Below are 26,814 nucleotides of genomic sequence, written 5' to 3'. Positions count from 1 at the left end.
AAGCCATTGTCATTGGCACTATTGAAACCCAAGACTTGTTGCTGTGACATCAGCTACTGCTCTGCGGGCAGAGGAGAGGACTCACGCCACTGGCAGCTTTACAGAAAGACACCGTGGTTCTAGAGAACTGCAGAGTATTCTAGGAACAAAAGGGAGAACTTGGAAAGATGTCCAGTCAGGAAAATGCTTGTGTGTCCATGGGTGTGTATAGGAAGCTAGTGGAAGATGAAGATGGACTGAGAGGGAAAAGTCAGGAAAGGAATTTCATCAGAAGGGTTTTGAGTTTTCATCCCATAGCTCTGGGCACAGCTTATGGGGAAGGCGGGGGGAGGAGCTTGGGAGAAAATGAAGAATAAAGGCTGTAGTCATTCACGTGGAAAAGAAGAGTGAGTAAACCAAGAGGGCTTCAAAGGCCAAATGGCAGAGGCCATGTGGTTTGACTATGAAATGTCTCCCACAGGCTCCTGTATCTGAACACTCCATCTTCAGAGAATGAGCTGTTCTAGAAGGTTGTGGATCCTGTAGGTGGTGGAAGAAGTGGGTTGGCAGGACAGAACTCGAGGGTTTGACACCTCACTCAACTTTCTGACCTCTTTCTGCTTCCTGACCTCTGACATGACATGATAGGCTGCCTCCCATTCTGACTGACAGGCCTTCCCCTCCGTGAGCCAAAACAGCCCCTCCGCCCTTCAGCTGCCTCTTGCCAGGTGCTTGGTCATGTCGACAAGGACAGAAGTGAATGCACGGCAAGAAGGTGGAAGAAATGGGTCCTTCTATTTAGATGCAGAGATGGGGTGACAGAAAAGCCCAGCTGCTTCAGCTGGTAGCAGGAACCGAGCAGTGGCCAGGGACCAGGAGGGGATTAGAAAACAGGCTGGGCAAGAAGTCTAATGGCTGTGAGGTGGAGACTGAATGCCTACACTGTGCTGCCTCCCCACCGACCTGACCCCATGCACATCCACAGGTAGCCACCGTCCTGAAATGGGGCCATGCGGGGACATCTGTGCAGAAAGGGAAAGCAGTTCATGGAAGACGTCTTAACACACAAATAATTTTCAAAAGTATTTTCTCAGGGGCTGGAGAGATGGCTCAGTGATTAAGAACACTGGCTGTTCTTCCGAACGACCTGAGTTTGGTGCCCAAAACTCACGTCAGGTGGTTCAAAACCACCTCGAGTAGCCCCATTGATGTACACATAAATGCACACAGTTTAAATTAAAAATAATGATTTTAATGATTTAAATTAAGTAATTACTGCTAGGGTTTGTAGAAGAGCACACAGGAGGACTCGGGTAGGACACAGAGCTGTGTGTGAGGTCCTAAAATTTGGTGCTGGGAAGTCCCAGCACCAAAAAGTAATTAGTCTTACTCTTTTTTTAGAACTTTATTTTTTTTATTATGTGTATGTGGTCTTTATGTAGGTATATGAATGTGAGTGCAAGTGCCTGTGGGGGCCAGAGAGGCCATCTAATCCCCTGAAGCCTGAGCTACAGACAGATGTGAACTGCCATGTGGGTGCTTAGATCGGAACTCATGCAAGAGCAGCAAGAGCTCTTAACTCCTGGGCCATCCCTCAAGGCCCATGGTCATTTTAAATTATTTTTTCATTATTATAAAACTTTCAAACGACAACCATGATTGTGCTTGTGGGAAATCAAGATAGAAATTTTGCATAGTTAAAAATATGGGTCTCAATCTAAAATTAAAAAAAAAAAATGAGCAAATCCCAGGGTTGTGTCTGGAACGAACTTTGCAATGCCTGAATAGGTTGTGCACGGAGCTTTAGAGAAGGGTGCATAGCAATGACGGATGCACAGATACTCCAAGAATGGGAGCGCTGAGTGAGGCATGTTGTTCCTTATCTTTGTGTGTGAAGCCCTAAGTTTACTTCCTACATGGAAGGAGAGGAAGAGGAGGAAGAAGAAGAGGAGGAGGAGAAGGAGGAGGAGGAGGAAGAGGGGGAGGAGGAGGAAGAGGAGGAGGAGGAACACTGGAGGATTCACTTGAATTTGAGACCATCCTGAGCGAGCTACAACGAGAATTCCCAGTCAGTCTGGGCTGCAAAAAAAAAAAAAAAAAAAAAAAAAAAAAAAAAAAAAAAAACCCTGACTCAAGAAATAAAAAATAAAAAGGAAAAAAAGAAATAATTATAGCAAATCTCCATTGTTCGATAAACAAGTCTACAAACAACCTTCCCTTCCCTGATCATATTAAATTAAATTACTGTTCTAATTTGGAGGTTTAATTAACATTTAACTACTCTTGGTTTAAAATGCATTTGAGAGTTAAATACTAAAATTAGACCCATTTCTTTTTTTTTTTTTTTCCTCTCCAAATTATATGCCCAGGACTTCTTCACTCAGCTAAATCCCAATTCCCAGGCAGCAGCTCACCTGCCCTTTGTGCTTCCAAGCATCTCAGGGCCTGTGAGTCCTCCACGGGCCACACCCACCTCTCACTAACAAGAATGGCTCAGTTTTAAGCTCCATGAGAAAATCATGGGGTTTCACACACACATGTCCATGCCCTTCCCTGAGAAGCATAGTCAGTGTGTTGATCATACACTGTGATAAAGAACCTGACTGTAAATCACGAATAAATGCTTGGTTATTTTTCATTTCAAAAATCACAATAGAATGAGAAATGAGGGTCAGGTCCTCTGGCTGACCCTGTCCTCCTTTCTCCTTCCACTACTTTCTGATCGTACTGCCTTCTTCAACTCCATTATCAGTCTTCAGGGTTCAGCTGCTGGGATCAGATTAGAGGGGCAACCATGTCTCGGAAGGGAGAGGGAACAAATCCATGCAAGGCAATGTGGTTCAAATTTGATGTGTCTCCATAGAAAACGTGGTTCCCAGCTGAAAGCTGTTTCCAAAAGCTGTGGAACAGAGAGCAGCATCCTGATGAAGGACAGAGGTCACAGGCATGAACCTGAAAACCCTGACCACACTTCCTATGTCCTCTCTGCTTCATACCCCTGCTGCCATGGGGTCCCTGTCAGGATAAACAGCATTCCTTCCTCAACCATGAACCAAAACAAAGCCTTGCTTTCCTAAACCATTTTTGCCAGTTATTTTGATACAGCAATGAGATAGTCAGATAGGCCCCAGGAAACTCGAATCAATGGTTAAAAATGGTTCAGACGGACTCCTGTGTTCCTGGTCTGGGGCCAGTCCTAACTAACTGCGCCTCCTCTCATTGTTCCTTCCTCAAGCCTCTCGCTACTTTGGAAGAGTGTTTTATTCATTTTAGTGCAGTTCCATTACTATAAAAATGCTAAGTAGCAATAATTGTGCTTCTAAATTATAACCTCAGGGTGAACATGGTAATAAAATCTAAAAGGAATTGTTTATTTTCTAAAACTTATTTTAAAATTTAGAAATTAAACAGGCAGCATCCATATACCCTGTTAAAGAATTTTTTCAGCCCCTCTGTCTTGGATTTCCTCACCAAAAAAAAAAAAAAAAAAAAAAAAAAAAACAAGACTTCCCAAGTGACAAGCTCACTCATCTGAAAGTTAAAAAGTGATATGCTAATTAGGTGTTGGGCTCTGTTTTAGCTAGCAAACCTCGAAACCGAAACTGTGATAGACCCCAGAAACACCAGGGTGAAGACTGCCAGGTAAAACGTGTGGAAGCCATTTGTCAGTAGCTCTCTCCATCATTCCTTTAAGCTTCCTGTGCTGAGGGAATATTCTTCATGACACTTGGAACAATGGCAGCCCACATCGCTGATTCCAAAGACAGACTGAATTATCAAGAACTTTTGGACCAGTGAAGGATAAATGATATAATTATTTCATGTAAGAAAAAAAACCCACTGTTCCTTTTTGTTTCTAATGCTGTCTTGGTCTAATCCCACACTTGCACTGTCTGTCCTGCTGGATGGATCTTTTTGGTAGTAAAACAGTTGTGGAGAATAGCCACTCATTTTGAGACAACATTTTTACCTCATACCCAAAGAATAGTTTCTGGATCCACAGCTCTGGAAGTCTGTTTACACCTGTGGCCTTGCTATTATTCTACAGTCCTCAGGAACTCTACAGAGTGGCCAGCATCTGAGCTGGCTTGAGCATTGGGTCCTTCCCACATTGATGCTATGCACACAAGATGGATGGCATCATATGACGGAGCCCGTGTGGATAACTGCACTGATGTAAGGGACGGAGGCTGAACAGCTCCTCTCTGTGCCCTCCCCGACAGCATGCTCACCGCTACAGAGCCTTTATAATCAATACATGCAGAGGCAGCTGCACATGGCTTTGTCTGTCCATTCCTGGACCTTCCAATAAATCTCTTTCATGAGATTTGCTGCCTGGTGTGACTCTCTCTTCCAAAGAAGCCAAGAGGCAATGAAGAAAAGAAGGAAAGAAGGGAAGAAGTAGAGTAGGGCTGAGGCTCCTGAGCTCCTCAGTTGGAGTTGGGGAAAGCTCCCCTTGGAGCTTCAACCTCTCTGCTGAGAAGCCCTCCTCTCAGAGCTGTGTAACTCCTTGGCCCCTGTCTCTCAGGATGCCCTTCTATTAGGACACTGTCCCACCTCAGAGCTGTGTGGCTCCTGGGCCCCTGTGTTCCACTGGGACATTGTCCCATCTCAGATTTGTGTGGTTCCTGGGCCCCTGAGTCCCAGGACACCTTCAGGGGAAGCTTTTGAGGTTGCAGGAGATCCACACACAGCTCAAAGTACCGTATGGCCCCTTTAGCACTCTACCTCTCCTTGTGTGCAAGTTTCCTGAAACGTAATGGCACCAATCAAATTAGCTGTTGCCCAGGCCAAACACTATATGGTCCCTATTTGGGGGTCACGCATACTGCCTTACACAAAATTGCAAGTTGTATTCATCCTGTCTGCTCCAGATTTAACAAGCCTCCCTCTGCTGTCTGCTTCACTGTCAACTTGCCTCCATCATCATCCCTTTCCTTGGCTACTTGTTTAATCAATTCCTAGATCTCCAAATCTCTAGGTAATTCCCCCCAATCCATAGTAATTATGTGGGGGGATAATTCATAATTACTATGAACTATCTCTCAAAAACCCAAGGAGGAAACTCCATTACTTCAAAAGCCTCCCGAAGTTCACAGCTAAAATCTATCCTTGTCACTGAAGCCACCTGATAGGAAAAACCAGGACCAGGCAGAGACCAGGCAGAGTTGGGCCTGGGATTCTTTCCCCACAAAGCACAATGTTCTTAACCCTGTTCCAGCCCAGTGTCTTAGGTTTCTGGATGATAATCTCTATATTTATTTGAGAAATGGTGTGTGTAAACAATGGTGCAGGTGGACATTGACACAGCGTGATCCAATTATGCATCTCACCTAAATCCTGCCCACACATCAGCATTTTCAGAACATGCCACAAAGGTGCATGCTTCCCCACCCTCGTGGGCTCATCCCAGCCCAGAGAAAAGACTTCACTCATTGACTGAGAAGCTATAACTGCTTCCTGATGTAGCCAACTCCAACCAGCTTACAGTCACCACTGAGGCACAGGACATCTGAGAAGACCTATAGGGACTCACTGGGATGTGAGCAGGGTTTGAGTAAAGCATCCATCATAACTGGGGCTAACACACACATCACACACACACATTACACATTATATACACATCACACAGTACACACACATTATACACTCGCACACATACATAAACACACATGCAAACACACAATACACATACATACATATAAACAGGGAGGTACACACAGAACAAGGAGAATTCAGAGGAATCTCAGCAGTTCTGAGAACACAAACAGACTTTAAAACTATAAGCTAATAAACTGAGCAAGGTAAAGGAAAGTGCTGTTTCTTTCGTATGAACAGAACCTGAGGTACAACAGGCCTTGCCCTCTTCCTTCCACCATCTTCTAAAAGGCAAGTGTGTCTGGAAGGCTGTGGTGCAAGGCTATTTTTGCTGACTGTCAGCTAGGTCTCCAGAACCAAAGAGCACACAGCTTTTCTTAAAATTTAAGGTATTTATGCCTGAGATGAAACTGAATTCTACTCAGGCAAGAGATGTGTTTATGTGTCTAAACAGAAAACAACAGTGACTCCTGGAGGTAAACAGAACAAAACCAGAGTGATCTGAGGAAAGACACCTTGAAAGCATGGAAACTGTGGCACAGTTCATGCTACATTCCAATGCAACCTCTGCAAAGGCCAATGGACACAGAACCTGTGAAATACTGAACCTCTCTTGGATTTAAACTAATGAAAAGTAAATAAATAAAGGTGGGATAGAGAAGAATAGAATAGAATGTTAGCTTTACTTTTTTAATTCTAAGAATACATATACCAGTTAGGGAACTAAAAACAGGATGGAGAAAAGATTGACAGAAGAAGTGGGAGACAGGGGCTGGAGAGGTGGCTCAGTGGTTAAGAGCACTGGCTGGTCTTCCGGAGGATGTGAGTTCAAGTCCCAGCAACTAACATGGCATCTCAAAACTGTCTGCAATTCCTGTTCTAAGGATCTGACACCCTCACACAGACATATGCAGTCAAAACACCAATGTACGTAAAATAAATATGAATTTTTTTTTAAAAAGATAAAGTTCAAGACATTTTCTAGAAATTAGAGGAAAAAGACAAGAGACGGAAGATTAGAAAGGGGGAACAAAGATGAAAATTAAACAGCCCAAAATGTTTGCTTCTCAGCAGAAATTCCAGCAGAAAATATATATACAAAGTAGACAGGAGAAAATTATCAGCCGGGCAGTGGTGATGCATACTTGTAATCCCAGCACTTGGGAAGCAGAGGCAGGCAGATCTCTGTGCATTCAAGGCCAGCCTGGTCTACAAAGTGAGTCCAGGACAGCCAAGGCTACACAGAGAAACCCTATCTTATAAATTAAATTTAATTAATTAATTAATTAATTAATTAATTAATAAGTAAGAGAGTAATGGGGCGGCAGTGTGGGTCAATCCTGGGACCCACAGTGAAAGGAGAGAACCTTCCTTCACTTACACACACACACACTAAAGCAGGTACACAGCAAGTTTTCATCTTAATCTCACATGCATTGCCTCCTTCAGCATGGCTAACATGCATTTTTCCTGCTGTGAACCCCCACTGAATGTCTTTATCATCACTAAGGGAACACAAATTTAATGAAGCAGAGGACAAAGTAAACAGCAGCCTGGTCTCGCGTTATAATTCTTCAATTTGTAAAGAACATAAGGGCTGTCAAATACATACCGCCTTTTTTTTAACTTTATTTTTTCTGTCATTAATAAACACTATTACTGGTCCCCGTGTGTACATGCCATTTTGAATTAATGAACTATATAATGATCTGTGGGACAGCAGAGCACAGCCCTGTGTCCTAAATGACAGCCTTGACAGTGAGCAGCACTGAAGAGTCACAAGCAGGCTTTGTAACACTTCAGCACTTTAGCTTCTTCATCAATAAGATGGGGTAATGGCAGCAATGAGGACATCTGCCTCACACAGCAGCTGTGAGCATTAATGAGACTGTACACCTGACATGCTCTGTATGACCCTGGCACATACGCACCCAGAAAATGGTAGTCAGGATGCTAGCTCTGCTCACCAGAATTGCATAAGAAGAGTTGCTATTGGATGCCCCTCTGCCTCGACACCTGTGTGGGGCCCTTGCTTCTTCCCCAGTTGGTCTTCAGTAACCAGGACCCATGGGGGAGGGGGGAAGCACAAAGCAAAATGGAGGAGGCTGAGACTGGAGGATGGTGAGTTTGAGGTCAGCCTGCACTGTGTGCTAAAAGCCTTCCTCAAAAAGAAGAAAGAGAAAAAGAAAGAGTGGGTGGGAGAAGGAGGGAGGAAAGAAAAGAGAGAAAAACGAATAAGAAGGGAGAAAGAAGGGGTAGAGAAAGAAAGAAGAAGAACGAAAAGAAGAAGGGAAGAAAGAGAGCAAGCATGGAATATTTACATCGTGAAGGCTCTGAAAGATGGCTGGAGGAGAAGCTCAGAAGGCAAGATGCTTTGCTGCACAGACATGAAGACCTTAGTTCTGATCCCCAGAACACACATAGAAACTCAGGTGTAGCCATGGGCAGACCCACAACCCCAGCACTGTGAGATACCAGCTAAGGAGGATTGCAGGGTATGTTGGCCAGCAACCTAGCCCCACATTCACTGAGAGATTCTGTCTCCAGGAAATAAGACAGAGGGTGAAAGAGCAAGACTCCCAATATCTTCTGTAGCCTCTGCATGCATGTGCACCGAGTGTACACACACATACATACACACATGCATATTTCATGCACACACAGACGTACATACTATGTACACAGGAGTATGTACACCTGCAAGGATTTCAAAGTCTTTCAGCAGGAAATGTGCCTTAATCTTGAATAATCCATTTCCCAAATTTATAGTCTTTGAGATCAAACTCTTATTGTTAGAAACATCTATCAAAAGTCTTTCAAAGTCTCCTTCACGAACTCCACTTTAGGAAATGACTAGGTTAATAGCTTCCTCTTCAGACCTGTCCATTCACTCTGCACAGTGGGCTGGGGTGATGTCAGTCAGTCACCAGCCTGATGAGGTGCAGCCTCAGGACCTGTCCTCAGGATTTATGTAGAAGCACCTTGTTTCTTTATTGGGGCACCAACCCCTTTGGAAAATGATTTCTCTGTGTGGCTTTCTTACTGTTAAGCAAAGTTGTGCCTATGAGGACCCAGCTACAGAGAGTTATGAACCTGTAAACTGAGGGCACCTGTCTCAAAGTGAGAAGTGGCTGTTACGATGGCATTTTAAAAGGAGTGAAATCAGACCAATTTTGACTTATCATCCAATTGTATAGAATAAAAATAAGTAGAAACCCTCTAAATTTAGGATGCTCAGAAGTTCTTTGTAGATATTTTTCTCTTTCTCTTTCTCCCCTCTGTGATAGCACAAGGCATGCTGGTCTCCAATAAAGGTTCTATCTTGGGCTAAAAACAACTAGGGCAGCAAGGAAGAACAAAAATAGAGTCAGATATAAAGTAGGCCACGGTCTACAGAAAAGACCCAGCACATTGTGTGTTGGAAAAATATCTCTATTCTGTCTTACAGTAGCAACTAGCAATGCTGATTCTCCCCAATGCCACCGTAAATGTACACCGGGTGGGAAGGCCTTCGTTGTTCTCAGAAAGCTTCTAATCTTTAGACACAGAGGATAGACATAAAGGCCCAAGAAAAAGACTTCATACCAACAATGAAAAATGTCAACATTTGCATGACAAAACATGTTTTGGCATTGATAGATGGCAGGGGAAAAATTGACCACTGAAATGAAAAAGAGAAATTGGTTCTACTTCGCAAAAAAAAATCTTCTCCATAAAGACAGAATTATGACCACTCGGAGTAAAATAATAAATTCATAGCAATTGGGATGAAGGAATGAAAACGCAGCTAACCTGAGGGTTAGCTCAGCATGTGGTACCCAGCAGGCACTCAGGGATGCTTATAAATGAAGTAGCTCTTAGAAAGAGGGCTCCTCTAAGGACATGGAGGAGGGCTCCTCAAGTGTGTGAGATCTGGGGTATTCAGACAACTCTCTAATGAATACATAAGGATGGCTTGGGGTGGTAGCTCATGCCTGTAACAGCAGCACTGAGACAAGAGGGTTAGCCCAAGTTAAAAGTCAGCCTGGATTATAGAAAAAGTTCTAGGGTAGCATGGGCTACACAATGATACTTACTCTCTCTCTCTAAAAAAAAAGTAAACAAGTCTGGTCACCTGATGAGTAAACTAGAGGTCAGCTGCACAGACAGTCATCTATTCCAGTGTTCCCTAAATGCTGAAGATGGACTCTGTCCCTGGCTGGCCTGCGGGAGAACAGAGAAGACCCACTGTACACCAGGTTGCCAAAGAAGAAAAGGGACTGAAACCAATTCACCCGAGCCCCAATGGGAAGAAGAAATACTGGAAGTCATGAGTGAAACAATGAGAACTCTCCAGAATGTGAGACATCAACACTCTTAGCCCTAAAGGAAGAGAGGTCACAACATAAACGAATAGTATCTCCCAGCCCTCCCGAGATGCACTGCCAATATTCACACAGGAATGCCCACCGCCAAGCCTGTTGCATATCAGCCAGGGCATTTCCAGAAGCATTGGCTATTGTCATGCCTTTGGACTCTGGATAAACTGCCTTTTCTCCTTCCCCATTTCCAGGCCATTTGCCAAGCTAGGGAAATGTCATTTAGGTCAGGCTGAGAATTTGAAAGCAATGCTTGTAAAATATCAGATCAGTATCTAGCACTGACTTGTTGCCAGACGTGGTCATCATAACAGTTGTGACTTGTAGCACTTAATTTCAGTGATTACAACACAGGCCTTATGGACCACATGCATGCATGCACACTCGCCCAACGAATAGCCACTCTGCATTATCTGCTAGTGAATGCCTGTCTGTGCCCTTCATCTGTGGTGGGTGGGCAAGGAGTCAGTGATCCAGTAGTGGCCCAAGCCCCATCCTGATTCTATTCCACCCCAGGCCTGAGAAAAGAAAAGAGAGCATGGGGAGGGATAATGAAAATAAATCCCAGCTGCTTCTCTTCCTGCACCTTTGTCATCCCCTATGAAGTGCATGGGCCTAAAAATCTTTTATGACACCAGAAGAGCCAAGCCCAGTCTAGACCTCAGATCCCCAAATGAAAGTCCTGGGGTGACACAACTGTAGTTCTTCCTGAAACATCTCGTCCCAGCTTTAGTGTGCCTTACAAACTTCTCTGCTTCAGCTTAGTAAGCTGCAAGAGGCTCAGACATGACGTTGAGTGAGGACAATGCCTTGGAATTGCTGGAGCCCTTGGTAATACGAGAAAGAAAACGGTTCTACTTAGAAGTAATGGGCAACGGCTGAGAACAGTGCAAGCCGAACCCAGGAGCCAGGTGATATGAGGAAGAGGCAGCCCCAACACACTCCTCCCACAGCAGAGCACGCTAAAGAAAGAACCTCTGTCCCCACCTTGGACTCCTACCAAGCCCAAACCAGTAAATTGACCTCGGGCAGTTCTTTATCTACATATAGTAGTATAGAATAAGTTCTTGGCTTTCTGGGATGGAATTCCTTCTTCATTTTCCACTGGAAACATCCTTGCAATTGTTGGTACCTCACATGCCACCTGTACAACACAATTACTAAGTTGAATGATACATCACATTGAGGTCTACAAGAAATACACATATACAATATAATCTGAGTCCCAATATACCTACTTAAAATGAATCCTTGAAATACAGCCTTCCAAAGGTTTGAAAATCCCTATGTAGATTGGTGCCTAGCCCAATCATCATCAAAGAGGCTTCTTTGAGCAGCTGGTGGAAGCAGATGCAAAAACCCACCCTCAAACATTAGGTGGAGCTCAGGAAACCCTATGAAAGAGGGTGAGGAAGTAGTGTAGGAAGCAGAGAGGTCAGCGACACCAGGAGAACACAGCCCACAGAATCAACTAAGCGGGGCTCATGGGACGCACAGACATTGAAGCAATAATCATGGAGACTGCAGGGGTCTGTGTGCTAGGCTCTCTGCATACATGTTGTTTGGCTGGGGGTTGTGTGGGACTCCTAACAGTAGGAATGGGGGTATCTGACTCTTTTGCCTACTCTTGGGACCCTTTTTCTCCCTTTTTCTCTGACATCCCTGGAAAGCCTGCTCTTTTCTGAAGAAAAGAGAGGAGCAGTGGATGGGGAAGAGAAGAAGTGGGGCCAGAAGAAGTGGAGGGAGAGGAGGCTGTGGTCAGGATGTATTGTATGAGGGAAGCATAAACAAGAAGAAAAGAAAGAAAACCCCTATGTATATATATGTATGTATACATAGAGAGATTCATTCTGTCAGTCCTGCTCCTCCTAGAGAACCCTAATACTTTCCTCAAGTTTCTGCTGCTATCCCTCCCCTGCCATAGTGGACTGTGCCCTCAAACTGTATATGCAAAATAAGCCCAGGTGGCTCAGCAATTAAGAGCACTGGCTGCTCTTACATGAGACCAGGTTCAGGTCCTAGCATAAAAAGTGGCTCACAACTGTCCCTAAAGTTCCTGAAGATCCAGTGACCTTTTCTAGCCTCTAATGGTACCCAGCACACATCCATTGTACATACATACATACATACACACACATACTACTGAAGACTGAGGTGTGGCTCAGTGGTAGAGCACAGACCACATGCAAGACCTTGGATTCTATACTCAGAATTAAAAAATGACTAGTGCTATATTCCTTACTTATATTCATCCAGCTTTCAATTTTTCAGTATTCCATCATTAAAGTAAATAACAAAGTACATACTCTAAAACTAATTTTGTTAAGGGAAGTTGAATTATAGAATTAAGCACACAAGAAATATTCTTGTACAATCTGTTGATCCTGTGAGGGGTGGGATAAGTTAGTACCCAGTCTTTTAAGAAGTCCACTCACAACAGCATTGTTATGTGGCAATGATCAATAGAGATACAGAAAACATGTGTCTCTAATTCATCAGATGAATAGGGTAGCAAGAGTCACCAGCAAATCTTACTACTTCAGCTTATGAAACATCACCACATCAGTTTGGCGCCCTCCAGTGTGTACCTTCTGATCCACAATGCCCCTTCCAGGTTAGGAGTCTAGAGAGCATGTTTTCCAAATGTGCCTCTGGGTTTATCCCCAGTTTCTTGTGAGACAGAACCATATAGGTGCCTAAGCTGGTTCATGACTGAGCCAAGGACACTCAGGTCCTGGCCCATGTGATGTGGTTTTGAGGATGAATTATTGCCATGCTTCATGCTTGGGATGACACAGGCAAAGTGTGTGCAGGCAGTAGTTATTTGGAAAAACATGGCTGCTCAAGGGCAGTCAGACAGCAAGGATGTAACATTCGGGCGTCCTCTGCCATTGCTGCACCTGCTCTCGTTGGGAGTCTAAATACACAAGTGTCCCCTTCCAGGAACAAGACACATACATGTGCGCTAGAGAACCACAATCCTCCGAAAGAAGACAACCTTTGCCTTTTGTGTCACATTAATACTTTGCTTTTAAAAGTGCTTTTTTGTTATCAGCGAAATGTAAGTAGTGACAATATAGGCTCTTTTCTTCACAGTCTTTCTGATATTTCTACCTAAACTCCCAGATTTTCTGTATTTTTTTTTCAGTTATCCAATATTAATAATAGCAATGGATATAACCAGGCATCCAAATGCTGTTTCAAAATAATCATCATCATGTTTTAGCTCACAGTTGAGAGGGCAGCTAGTTAACACCTCTAAACATCTCTCCAGGCAGCGGAAGACAAGGAAAAGGGTACCACTGTGCAGCCATTGAGGCTGATCTCATAGGCAGCACGGAAGCACGCTGCATACCCACCTTCATCAATCACTCACCAATCTTACTTTGCATCTTGGCTACAAAAGAAAATGGGATTTGTTTCCCTGAAGAAATATGTCACTGCTCTGTCTGAATTATTAAGCTTTACTGTTACAGAGAGAAACAGAGTCAAGGAAAAAGAAAGAAAATGAAAACAAAATTAGAGCTACGTTGCCATCTACAGTCAGAAGGCAGCATTGCTGGTTCAAGGAGCCTTTACTTGATTGCTGAATATCATCAGAAAACAGAGTTTTTACAAAAGCAAAACGTGTGAATAAAATCATAATCATTTTTTAAAATGTCGTAATGAAAACAGTATATAGGTACACAACACTGGATTATTATTTGTACATAATTTAAGATAGTAATTTTTTTCATTTTTATTAATTTTTAAAATTTATTTATTCACTTAACATCATAATCATCATCTCCTCCTGGTCCCACCCCCTTCCCTCTTCCCCAAATCTCCCCTCCCCACATCTTCAGAAAAGGGGAGCCCACACACACACACCCATCCCTCCCAGCACATCAAGTGGTATCAGGGCTGAGTGCATTCTCTACCTCAGTGGCCTGGCCAGGCAGCCCTGCCAGGGGTAGGTGATCAAAAAGCATGCAAGAGAGTCCTTGTCAGAGACAGCCCTCACCCCACCACTCCCCTTGCTAGGGGACGCACATGATGACCAAGCAAGCTGACCGTTGTGTGCATACATCTTCACTCTAATTCTAACATGTAAGGCTTTGAACTAGCAAATAGTTTCCTCAATAATACATACATTAGAAAAGACTAGGTTCGTCTCTAAAAGCAGCCCCTGCACATTTTATTCATCATCTTGATTCCCTGCATCCTACATATTCTTTTTGCTTGTGGTCTCTGTTCCTTTTGCTTGAGCCCTCTAGAGACCTGAGCATCAAGAAGCACACACTTGGATCCATTTACTAAAAATGATGGCGTTAAAGCAAAAAGAAGCTTTGATTATGAATGAATACAAAGGCTGAACTGGGGGAAAGACACATGTGACATTATAATATGGAAACGTCTTATAGCAAAGGACATGGGAGGGAACTTTAAGGAGAAGTTGCTTGGATTTCAATCATGCAGATATGAACTAATACACTTAAATTTAACAAGTGGCCACTTCAACTATAGAACTATACCTTTTCTTTCATTTTTCATGGAAAATAAATGTTTTTGGATGTCAGAGATTTTTTGGGGGCATCATATAATCTTTCTATTGTGGAAAAAATATATAAATGTCTCACCTCAGCTCTTCAGCAAGTCTTTTAATCCGGTAGCATGGCCCTTGTATGGAGGGGGAAAATCAGACCCTAAGACCTTTATTTGAAAGGGCCTCACAGTTTTGCAGGGAATAGTGAGCTAGAGCTGTTTACGAACCTACATCCCAGGCGTTACAAAGCTAGCTTGAAAACTACCTCTTAGGATGGAAGCTATCTGAAAGGACTTCACACTCTCTCGAGGCCAGGCATGGACCCCTGAATGGGTCCACCTTTTCTCATCACATGTTAAAAACTGCTTGCTTCAGTATTAGAAATGGTTGCTGTTTTCATGCCCAAAGGAGAAATATTATTGAAGACTCCTTGTGAATTTCCACAAAAGATAAGATTTCTAATAGTTCGTTTTGCCAATAATCTGCTTCCCAATGAAAGGAATGCTGACCCAGTCTCATGTTCTTCAGCCTGCACAGGATGAGTAAGGTATCCCTGAAGCAGAAAGATGCACATGGTATATACTCACTTATAAATGGATATTAGACATACAATATAGGATAACCATACTAAAATCTGTACACCTAAAGAAGCTAAGCAAGAAGGAGGTCCATGGATCCTCATTCAGAATCCTAATTCAAAATCCTGATTCAGAAAGGCAAATCCTCATTCAGAAAGGCAAATGGGATAGACATAGGAAGAGGGTAAAGACAAGGAACAGGACAGGAGCCTACTACAGTGGGCCTCTGAAATACTCCACCTAGCAGGGTATCAAAGCAGATGCTGAGACTCATAGCCAAACTTTGGGCAGAGTGCAGGGAATCTTAGGAAAGGAGGAGGAGATAGAAAGACCTGGAGAGGACTGGAACTCCACAAAGAGAGCAACAAAACCAAAAAATCTTGGCACAGACGTCTTTTCTGAGACTGATACTCCAACCAAGGACCATGCATGAAAATAACCTAGAACCCCTACACAGATGTAGCACATGGCAGCTCAGTCTCCAAATAGGCTCCCTAGTAAGGGGAATAGGGGCTGTCTCTGACATGAACTCAGTGGCTGGCTCTTTGATCACCTCCCCCTGAGGGGGTGGGCAGCCTTACCAGAACACAGAGGAAAAGAATGCAGACAGTCCTGATGAGACCTGATAGGCTAGGGTCAGATGGAAGGGGAGGAAGACCTCCCCTGTCAGTGGACTTGGAGAGGGGAAATGAGAGGAAAAGGGGGAAGGAGGATGGGTTTGGGAGGGGAGGAGAGAGGGGGCTCTTTGACCTTGGATCACTTGTCTTTGATTCTTTAGGCATCTGTGTGGCATCCTCTAAGCTCTCTAAACTAGTGCCCTGCATGACTGCATGCCCTTCATCCTACATGATTCTTCATGTCAGATGGCTGGACTCTATTGATGACTTACAACCTTCGCCCATCTGTCTTCACCCAGATCATTTCACACATGTCTTCTGTGGATGGACCATGAGTAGGGGAGGCAAAGCAGTCACTCCATTTTCTGTTTCCAGCCAGCTATTGCCTGAGCCAACTATCTCTCTCCACTCCTATAAGCCCACTCTGTTGAGAATACATTTGAAATAAAACCAAACACAGCTCTTCTCCACAAAAAAACACCAAAACAAACAAACAAACAAACAAAAAACCTAGTGTGAAAGTTCACCATATCATTACTCTTGTCCTGATTTGAGGACAGCTTTGTCTCACATGAATGGACCTCAGACAACTGCAATGTTCTGCTTTGTGTTTTGTTTGTTGGGTTTTTGCTTGTTTATGCTTTTGGTTTTTGTTTTGTTTTGTTTTGTTTTGTTTTTTGAGACACAGAGGGCCTGGAACTCATTTTATAGCATAGACTGGCCTCAATCTCTTGACTAATCCTCCTGCCTCCACTTCCCAAGTACTGAGATTACAGGCATGCACTACCATGGCTGGCTCAAAACCTTTTCAATTTATCTTTTAGCTACTTTTTGTAAAGTTTATGTGTGTTTAGTATTCACTTGGATATCAGAACATCTTTCAGGAAATGTGAGATGTGAATACAAGCAAATCATGAGTGCAGACAAGAGTTGTAGACCCTCAACCCACAGAGGCCAGTGTCAGCAGACTAAAACAGGGTGCAAAAACACCAAGCAAGCACTGTCAATAGGTGCACAAGATGGCAATGTTTCCTTTTGTCCTACTTTAAGGTCTCCTGCCTTAAAGTAGGAGACCAGTGTAAGAAACAGTTGCTTCTTGCCCAGTGAAAATCTTCTTTGAACAACCTCACATATGACAAGACAAAAAGGAATACCCTCTGTGAGCCTAGAGAAATGAACATTATCAAGTAAAGAATGAAAATTGAGAGGCTGGAGAGAAGGCTCGGTGGTTAAGACTACTTGTCACTTTTCCAGAGGATCTGAATTCAGTTCCAGGCATTCACATTTGGTTCCCAGCTTCCACGGGTTCCTGCATTCACATGTACATACATACATACATACATACATGCACACAAACACAAACAATTTAAAAATTTTTAAATTAAGAATTAAAAATGGATTCACATTCTTAAAAAAATAACAACATGATTCTATAACAACAAACTCACCATTGTTTAGGATTGTTTGTTGGGAACTCTTGGACTTCATGCTTTCTTTCACTTTTGTGGGTTTTTCTGAGTTTGAGTCTTTCTTCCCTTTCCTCTTCAGGGGCTGAGGAGATGAGTTATCACTGGAGCCGATGGTTGACTTAGATTGGCGATAATTTCCCTAAATGACAAAAGATTAGACCCTTACTATCGGCTAGTGGACTATCAAATGTATTTCCAGTACATGCATGTGGTTAGCTAGTGATCCCAAGGACAGGGCCTGCATTAATTCCCAGCTCTTGATCTTGGTTTCACTCTAACTGCAAACACACCTTCCTAGAGGCAGGGGAAGGTCTGGCAGAAGAGGAAGGCTAAAAACATTCACCCACAGTTGGCAAGCCCTCCAGAGGTGCCAGGCATGCCACAAGACTACTCCCCTTGGAGCTGAGGCTGGAGCTCAAAGGCACAGCGCTGGCTCAGCACTTGGTGAGGCCAAGATTCCATCACCACAGCACACACAGAAAAAAATAAAAACAAAGCCACTCCTGGGCAGGGGAGACAGATGGCTCAGTCAGTAAAGTGCTGGTCCATACAAGCAGGAGAACCAGAGTTCCAATTCCAAAACCAACAGGAAAAGCCAAGCATGGAGGTCACACTTGCAGTCCCAGCACTGGGGAGGGATCCCTAGAGCTTCTTGGCCATCTAGTCAGCCTATCCACACTGGGGTGTGGGGCAAGCATTGTCAAAAAACAAACAAACAAACAAACAAACGAGCAAGTGGAAGGTATCGCAAGGAACATCAGACATTGACCTTTGACCACATGCATTAGCATACACAATTCCCTCATCAGCTGAACGTGGCTGACGCCCCTGCCTTTATACTGTCACAGGATGAAGGGGAACATGTGTAACCTGACTAGAATATTGCCTGATAGCAAGGGCATGGTGTTTTCTCCAAAATCAGAGGATATAGATATAAAAGCATAAAGTCATATCAGATAGAGCACTTGCCTAGCATGTGCAAGCCCCTGCATTCAATCTCAGGCATTGCAAAAATAAATAAATAAATAAATACATACATACATACATACATACATACATACATACATACATACATACATAACTCAACCATATTGGTACAATCTTTTTGCAACATCTGTAGTATGCTACTATCTGAAAATAAATGTAATAATATTAAATAAACAAATCTGCCTGGAAGCCTATTATAACTGCTCATTTTAAACATTTATATATTCAGCCACCCAAAAGCATTTAAACGGTTTTAGCCATCACCTAATTAAGAATAGAAAAAAAATCACCATCTTACAAATGAAGTTATTTATGCCATTTTGTCACAGCCTACAAGAAAATGAATTATGCATAGATTTATTAGCAGTATGAAAACTTGTCCAAATCTATAACATTTTTGCATAATTTAATTTCCCATTCCAAGTGCAATTTAGACATCCAGTTTCCATTTAATTACTGAATGATCTACAAGCAGAGATTTATTTCTGTTTTTTTTCAGTATAGTCACTGTCTGGAGAAGAAAGACAGGAAGACAGGCAGCATGACAGGGGCCTCGGAGTTTCTGGAAGTCGTTAGCCAAGACCCAGTCTGTGGTCTGTGTTCAGTGCAGTCAGCGCATCCTGAGATCAACACTGCAAACCCTTGTGTGATAACAGCAGCCCTTCCCAGACAGCTGGTGCCTTTCTAGAAGGTGTGGGGATGCTGATAAACTTGGAAGGAGTCTACAGAAAACCCAGACAGTACGAGAATTGGGATCCCAGCAAGGGTGTTGCTACTACTCTCCAGGAAAACCTCACTCACCAGCAGTAGTGTGGGACAAGAAAGATTGGGGACCTCATTGCAGATTGCCTAATGCTTTCACCTCATTTCCAGAAGGGACACTGAGAGGGATTGTTTAGGGAGCATTGAGTAAAATGGGCTGAAGACTGGGAGATGGCTCAATGGGTAAATGTGTTACGTCACCTTGAGAAACGAAAAGATTTCTTCCTGGGATAATCGAACCAGGAGCAAGCCCAAATACGAATTCTCCAGCTCTTTCCCTTTGTCTGCTACTTCTATGTGATTTGTGGTCTTGGCATATCTGTTGTCTGTCGGTTGTGCATCTGTCCCTGTTGCCGGTCCCTAATTAAGACTTTTGCTGTATATTTATTGACCAGCATAGAAAATGTTGTATGGAAGAGGAATAGTGAAGACTTTTTTGGAGAAATCTTTAGCAGAGTTTGACAGGAAAGACGTTAATTTTCTGGCCCAGAGTAACACTCATAACTGCAAACAGATATTATCAACCTGTATCCACATGTATTTTCAACAATTATGATGAATATTTCTTTATCCAAATGATGATCACCAGTTTTTGAGATTTTAATCTCAAATGTTAAGTTGAAGAGACATAGAACAGAACCTTGATGTCAACTGACCTCTACATACATGTGCACACATGTCTATATACACCAAATGTATATGTGCACACACGCACAAACATGAGCATGCACACATGATAAAAATAATAAAATAGGATCAATGGAACCGCATAGAAGACCCAGAAATAAACCCACACACCTATGAATACTTGATTTTTGACAAAGAAGCCAAAACCATTCAATGGAAAAAAGACAGCATCTTCAACAAATGGTGCTGGCCCAACTGGATGTCCACATGCAGAAAAATGAAAATAGATCCATATTTATCACTCTGCACAAAACTAAAGTCCAAGTGGATCAAAGACCTCAACATAAAACCAGGTACACTAAATAGGTTAGAAGAAAAAGGGGGGAAGAGCCTAGAACTCCTTGGCACAGGAGACAACTTCCTAAACAGAAGACCAACAGCACAGGCTCTAAGAGCAACAATCAATGGGACCTCATGAAACTGAAATGCTTCTGTAAAGCAAAGGACACTGTTGTCAGAACAAAATGACAGCCTACAGACTGGGAAAGGATCTTCACCAACCCTATATGTGACAGAGGGCTGATATCTAGACTATATAAAGAACTAAAGAAGTTAAAAGGCAACAAATCAAGCAATCCAATTAAAAAATGCGGCAGGGAGCTAAACAGAGAATTCTCTGTAGAAGAATATAGAATGGCAGAGAAACACTTAAAGAGATGCTCAACCTCATTAGCCATCAGAGAGCTGCAAATCAAAACCACCCTGAGATTTCACCTTACACCTATCAGAATGGCTAAGATCAAAACCTCAAGTGACAACACATGCTGGAAAGGGTGTGGAGAAAGGGGAACCCTCCTCCATTGCTGGTGGGAATGTAAACTTGTACAACCACTTTGGAAATCGATCTGGTGCTTTCTCAGACAGTTAGGAATAGTGCTTCCTCAAGATCCAGCTATACCACTCCTAGGCATATATCCAAAAGATGCTCAAGTATACAGCAAGGACATTTGTTCAACCATGTTCGTAGCAGCTTTATTTGTAATGACCAGAATCTGGAAACAATCCAGATGCCCCTCAACTGACAAATGGATACAGAAATTGTGCTACTTTTACACAATGGAATACTAGTCAGCAATTAAAAACAAGGAAATCACGAAATTTGCAGGCAAATAGGGGGATCTAGAAAAGATCATTCTGAGTGAGGTATTCCAGGAGCAGAAAGACACACATGGTATATACTCACTTATAAGTGGGTACTAGACCTATAAGATAGGATAAACATATTAAAATCTGTACACCTAAAGAAGATAAACAAGAAAGAGGACCTGGGGTAAGATGATCAATCCTCACTTAGAAAGACAAATGGGATGGACATTGGAAGTAAGAGAGGGCCTCTGAAAGATTCTACCTAGCAGTGTATCAAAGCAGATACTGAGACTCATAACCAAACCTTGGGCAGAGTGCAGGGAATCATATGAAAGAAGGGGGAGTTAGTATGACCCGGAGAGGACAGGAGCTCCACAAGGACCAAATATATCAGGGCATGGGGTCTTTTATGAGACTGTTTCTCCAACCCAGGTCCATGTATGGATATAACCTAGAACCCCTGCTTGGATGTAGCCCATGGGAGCTCAGTATTCAAGTGGGTTTCCCTAGTAAGGGAAACAGGGACTATTTCTGACATGAACTCAATGGCTGGCTCTTTGACCACACACCCCCCCCCCCCATCGAGGGAGCATCAGCCTTGCTAGGTCACAGAGGAGGACATTGCAGCCAGTCCTGAAGATACCTGATAAGCTAGGGTCAGATGGAAGGGGAGGAGGACCTCCCCTAGCAGTGGACTTGGAAAGGGGCAGGGAGGAGATGAAGGAGGGAGGGTGGGGATTGGGAGGGAAAGAGGGAGGGGGCTATGGCTGGGATACAAAGCAAATAACCTGTGATTAATATGAACAAATTATTAAAATAATAATAATAATAAAATAATCTTTAAAATAATTGTTAAAGACTGGTTGGTTCATACAATCATAGAAGGAAGGGATGTTGATAACTGATGTTCACACATGCCCTGAGCCATTCAGTAAGAACTGCTATCCAGACGCCTTTTAAGTAAAATATAAACTCAAATGAGAGAAAAGAAAGCATTGCTAATGCTTTGCCATATAACTTATATATTAAAAATAAATCAAGTGGAAGTGAAAGAGGGAGAAAGACAGGAGGACGGGACCACCTGCTCCACAGTGACACAGAACACTGTCAGACATCAGCAGTCATTGCCGTTAGTGGTCAGCAAGTTTTGCCAGCCCCGCTGTGGTGCTCGTTGGTAAAGCAGTGCCTCTATGTGCAGCTCGCATTCACGGCACACTTTCCTGCTTTAGAGGAAGGTGCTGTCTCAAGTGCTGTCTGCTGAAAACAATTCACTTTCTCCAGGCCTGATATTTCTACTGCCCTGTTTCTCCCCCAACCCTCGTCACACATCTCCCTCTCCCCTCTCTATTTCTGGGGTGGGGGCTGCACCGCTGAGGGCACATTTAGAGGCCAGAGGTTGACGTCAGGTGTCGTCTATCCTCTCCACTTTTTTTGTTGCTGTTGTCTGTTTTAGACAGGGTCTCTCATGAATCCCAGAGCTCACTACTTAGCTAGACTAGCTGGCCAGAAATCCCCTGAGATTCTCCTGTCTCCGTCTCCTCACCACTGGGATTATAACAGCGTGCCTCCATGCATTTTTTTATGTTAAAGCTGAAGATCCAAACTTGGGTCATCATGTTTCCAAGGCAAGTACTTCACCCGCTGATGTCTGAGGTACTAGGAACACCCGCTATGTCCTGTGGTCCTCTAAGAGAGCCGTCCCAGGCATAGCATGCTATGGTAAAGTGGAACAAATAGGACGTGGGTAAAATTTATAGGGTGCCTTGCAAAATTTAGTAGCAGGAGCCACTTGGGCCGCGGACCTGCCTGCACCTCACATCGACACCCCTCAGACACTTGCCTGCCTGTACCTCACAGGCTCCCCCTTCAGTGACTGGCTTGCCTGTGTCTCACTGATAGATCAACTAGGAAGATCAAACTTGGCTCTGAACCTGTGGACAGTGGGGAGCAAGAGGATCTTACGTCTACAGTTCCCTGGGCTGTTTCCAAGAAGATCTAAACGAATTCCAATGCTCATAAACTTGCACGCACACACTCCCCAAAAAAGTAGGCCCTAAGTCTGGGGACATTTTGTGAGTTTGCCTTGCTGAAGAGCTCCTACACTGCACCATGATCCCACTGATGTTCCTCTCACATACACCTACCGATGGCAAGTATGAGCTGACCTTTTGCCTAGCCTGTACTCAGTTTCCCAGGTGCCAGAATACAACTTGGGGAATATGAAAATTTTACTTTAATGTGTTTATAATTGGCCTGACAGTGACTCCGTGATACTCATGAAGTCATGGTAGCCAACTGAGTCTTGTGTTAAAATCCTGGAGATCCTAATATTTTACCCAAGTACTGATAGGACGCACTGACCAGACAGTGACAAATAAAAGCCAATTCGCTTTTCAGCATTTCTGACATTTCACCTCCTTTCCGCTAGAGGGCGCCCTGATCCTGTGTGGTGTGACCTTGCAGGTGGTGAACCGGAATGTATGGTGCTCTCTTTACAAAATAAATCACTTTTCTTTTTGGCTTTAAGAATAGAATGACAGCCTAAGATTATTCTCAACGTAGTAACGTCTGCATTTCTCCCACATTTCAGCAGGTAGAGCTTTTGGTACGATGAATTCTACTAGTTGTTTTCAGTCTGCTTGTATCCTAAAGCCCTATTTCTCCCTGCCGCCTGCTTGACCCCACCTCCTTCCCTCCTTCCCTCCTTCCCTCCTTCCCACTTTTCCTCATGCAATAAAACAATTACTGGAAAGCGATGTGGGAGACATACATTCTTAGCAATCTGGTTCTGTGTCCCCTTTAAATCAGTGCTGAGTGAGGTTGACAGTGGCAGCTAATGTGGCTCAGCCCCTCCTACACAGTCCCCTCACTCATACCCCTCCCTGGGGCCAGACAGTTAATGATCTATCAAGCCCAGCATTCTCCAGGGAACCTATTAATTACAGAAAAGGTGCAAGTTAGTTGTTCTGTTAAAAACCAAGCTTGTGACTGAGTTTACTGGCATAGGGTGCTGTCAGCGGCTCACTGGCAGGCATCCACACGCTCCCTGAGTAGAATGAGAACTCTGTGCACCAGGCACTGTGCTCCAGATTATTCTCTGCTCAGATGAATGCTAACCACACAACAGCACAACCTTCCCTTCCCTTCTCCCCCTTGTTTTTAACCAACTATCCTTCAGTCTCCCCTAGTCGACATCAAAGGCACCAGGCCTGGTCTTCTCTAGGGCACTAGAATGGTAACCTATACACTGTTAGGGCTTTGAAATCTCTAGACAACCAAATACTGCAACTGTGCCCAGGAAGGAACAAGGCAGTTAACAAACAGATGCTGGGCAAGTAAACTGACCAGCAACACACGAGAAACAGTTCTAACAGAGAGCCTGCCATCAGCCCGCAGCCACAGAGCCCCGTTACCTGCGTCCCATGCTTGGACTCCACCCACCCTCTGCCCCTTACTTCTATTCTTTTCCAGACCTGTGTTTGCAATAATGAGCTTTAAAAATTATAAATCAAGGTCTGGGAGATGGCTCAGTGGTTAAGAGATCTGTGGATCTTGCAGAGGACCCAAGCTGGGTTGCTAGGACCCATGTTAGACAGCTCATAACCGCCTGTAACTCCAGCTCCAGGGGATCTGACACTCTCTCCTGGCCTCCACAGGCACCTGCATTCATGTGCACACACCCACACAGATACATACATAAGTACACACAATTTCCATTTTTATCTTTAAGACATAAATCAAATGCTAGCACTCTTCCTTTAAGCCCCTCTGGGGCATCCCAGGATGGCCTGGGTGCAAGCCCTGCTTGACCTATATGATTGGGCCTGCCTGCTCCTCCTGCTTTATTTAGTGCCCACTGCCCTGGTCTTCTCCCAGACCTTCTCTCACCTATTAAGCTGTTTACCAACAGCCTGGATAACCTTGGTTCCTAGACCTCAGTTTCTTCTCTGTCATCTTCTTCCTGCATGATTGGCTACAAGACATCTTCATTCCCCTGGCACACACATGCGGACTTGAAAGAATACCCTGTAAGATCCTGGTTGGTCTCTTTAAATGTATAATAATAAATGTGTATAGTCATTCCTGACACTTAGTGAACAATCAACAAATATGTGTTGAGTGGGTGGCCGATAGGGTGAATAGACTGAGTTGATAGAGTGAAAGGATTGACAGGTGATAGAATAGGTGAGTGGGTAGCTTGTAGAGTAAAAAGATGGGTGGCTAATAGAGCAGATGGATGGGTGGATGAATGGATGGATGGATGGATGGATGGATGGATGGATGGATGACAAAGTGGGTAAGTGCGTGGCTGAGAGAGAAGATATATAGATAGAGATAGGTGATGGAGTGGATAATAGAACAGATGGGCAAATGGCTGTTGGAGTGGACGAGGGAATGTTTGGCAGAGTACATAGATGAATGGCTGATAAAATGTGTAAACAGTCCCTAACAGGGTAGAAGGATGCATGTCTGATAGGGTAGATAGAAGTATCGCAGATGCATAGCTGGACGTACAGCTAATGAAGCATGCAGTTAACAGACAGAGTGGAAGGATGAAAGGCTAATGAGATGAATGGTTGGATGGTTGATGGAGTGGTAGGTGGACGGTTCACAGAATAGGCGACTGGGTGGCTCACAGAGTGCCCTGGTGGATGGTTATTGTGCAGTGGATGGTGGGTAGAGAAGAAGGGTGTGTGGCTGATAGCCAAAGGATGGCTGGCTGACAGGGTGGACGGGTGGACAGCTGGTGGAGTCGATGGATGCATGGCAAAGCGAGTGATGAATAGATGGATATACAAAGCACTGTGGGAGCACTATGAGAAGCGAGACAAACTGTCATTTTAACTTTTAGATTTTAACAACATAGAGATATGTTTAACCATTTTTTAGCCTTTTTTCCTATGGAATGGGAATATGCCTTATATCTTTCCTTGAGTCACTTCTTCAGTGGGGCCTCTGCACAGCTATCTAAACTGGTTTTCTCTTTATTGTCTCTCATATTGTTCTGAAGTTTCTTTCATTTTTATCATACTCTGTAGTTACCTGCTGACTTCTGGAATTGTTGGACCAACAGTTGCCCCCTTGAAATAGCCCACGAGCATCGAAGGGATGCCCGTCTTTTTACTCATTTCTGCCCCCCCCCCCCCCCCAGGGCTCAGTACCCAGTCAGACACCTGGACTCTCAATCATCAGCCCAGGTATTCACAACAGACGCAGAACTCTTCCTAAGGAGTGATCAAGGACGGAAGCCACATGAGTGTTCCAAAACAAGTGCTTTAGAGCAGGAACCATCTTACATCTTTAATGGAAATTTCAGCTCTTCAGATTTTATACCAGCAAAGCACATGAGCTGCGAATGTGAAGAGCTGGGTTCTGACCTTAGTCTTGCTACCAACTTTCCCTGTGACCCTGGGTCAGTTATTCAGTTACAACGGGTCTCTGTTTAACCACTGCTTGTCTTTTCTGCTATGAGAATGAAGAGCGAAGACTTGCGTGGTGTGTATGCAGATGGAATTCTGCCACAAGGCCCAAGAAAAATAAGAGAACAAAATACAATTCTTTGGGATGGAGAGATGGTTTAGAGGTTAAGTTTGGTTACTATTCTTGCAGAGCACACAAGTTCAGTTCCTAGCAACTACCTCAAGAAGGTCAAAATTGCCCGTAGTTCCAGTGTCAGGGCCTCTGACACCCTGTCTAGCTTTGGCAGGTACCTGCACGCATGTGCACATACCCCCCACAAAGGCACATACAGACACCTAAAAATAAAATAAACCTTAATAAATGAATTTCCAAACCCTTAAATGCATGGGTTTCATTTATTACTTTAACGTTGATATTTTTCAACTACTGACATACAGATTCTCACTCCTCCACCCTGAGAGGCTAGATTCTCTATGCTTGTGTCACCTGTGGTTATGACTGAATTGCCCTCTTCAGGTTAATATTCATCCATCCTGTCAAGCTACATCACTGATGCCTGGCTCAGTCATGACAAGCTGTGCTGGGTGCCAACAGTACCACACAGTGTCATTATGTGGCTAGCCAAACGGTCATAGGGAAACTGTCTTCTCAGGCACACCACCTTCCACACGTGGAGGGCCTCTGTTAAAGTTGCCCTTAGGATTCTCTGACCACAAGGTACAAGGGTCGGAATCCATAGCTCAGAGC

At 43.8% G+C, this 26,814-nt stretch overlaps 1 protein-coding gene across 1 annotated transcript in view; it reads right to left on the bottom strand.

The window, feature by feature from the left end:
- Dcdc2 (doublecortin domain containing 2) overlaps positions 1-26,814 on the bottom strand; it is a 165,459-nt gene that overhangs the window by 75,585 nt on the left and 63,060 nt on the right. Inside the window, exon 7 of the mRNA XM_055614501.1 lies at positions 17,104-17,263. Within this exon, the coding sequence (XP_055470476.1) occupies positions 17,104-17,263 (160 nt within the window). The remainder of the gene's footprint in view (positions 1-17,103; positions 17,264-26,814) is intronic.

The sequence above is a fragment of the Psammomys obesus genome, unplaced genomic scaffold (assembly GCF_907164565.1).
Source record: "Psammomys obesus unplaced genomic scaffold, mPsaObe1.curated_primary_1811, whole genome shotgun sequence".
In the NCBI taxonomy this organism is placed as follows: domain Eukaryota; kingdom Metazoa; phylum Chordata; class Mammalia; order Rodentia; family Muridae; genus Psammomys; species Psammomys obesus.
This window is presented reverse-complemented; position numbering and strand designations above follow the sequence as displayed.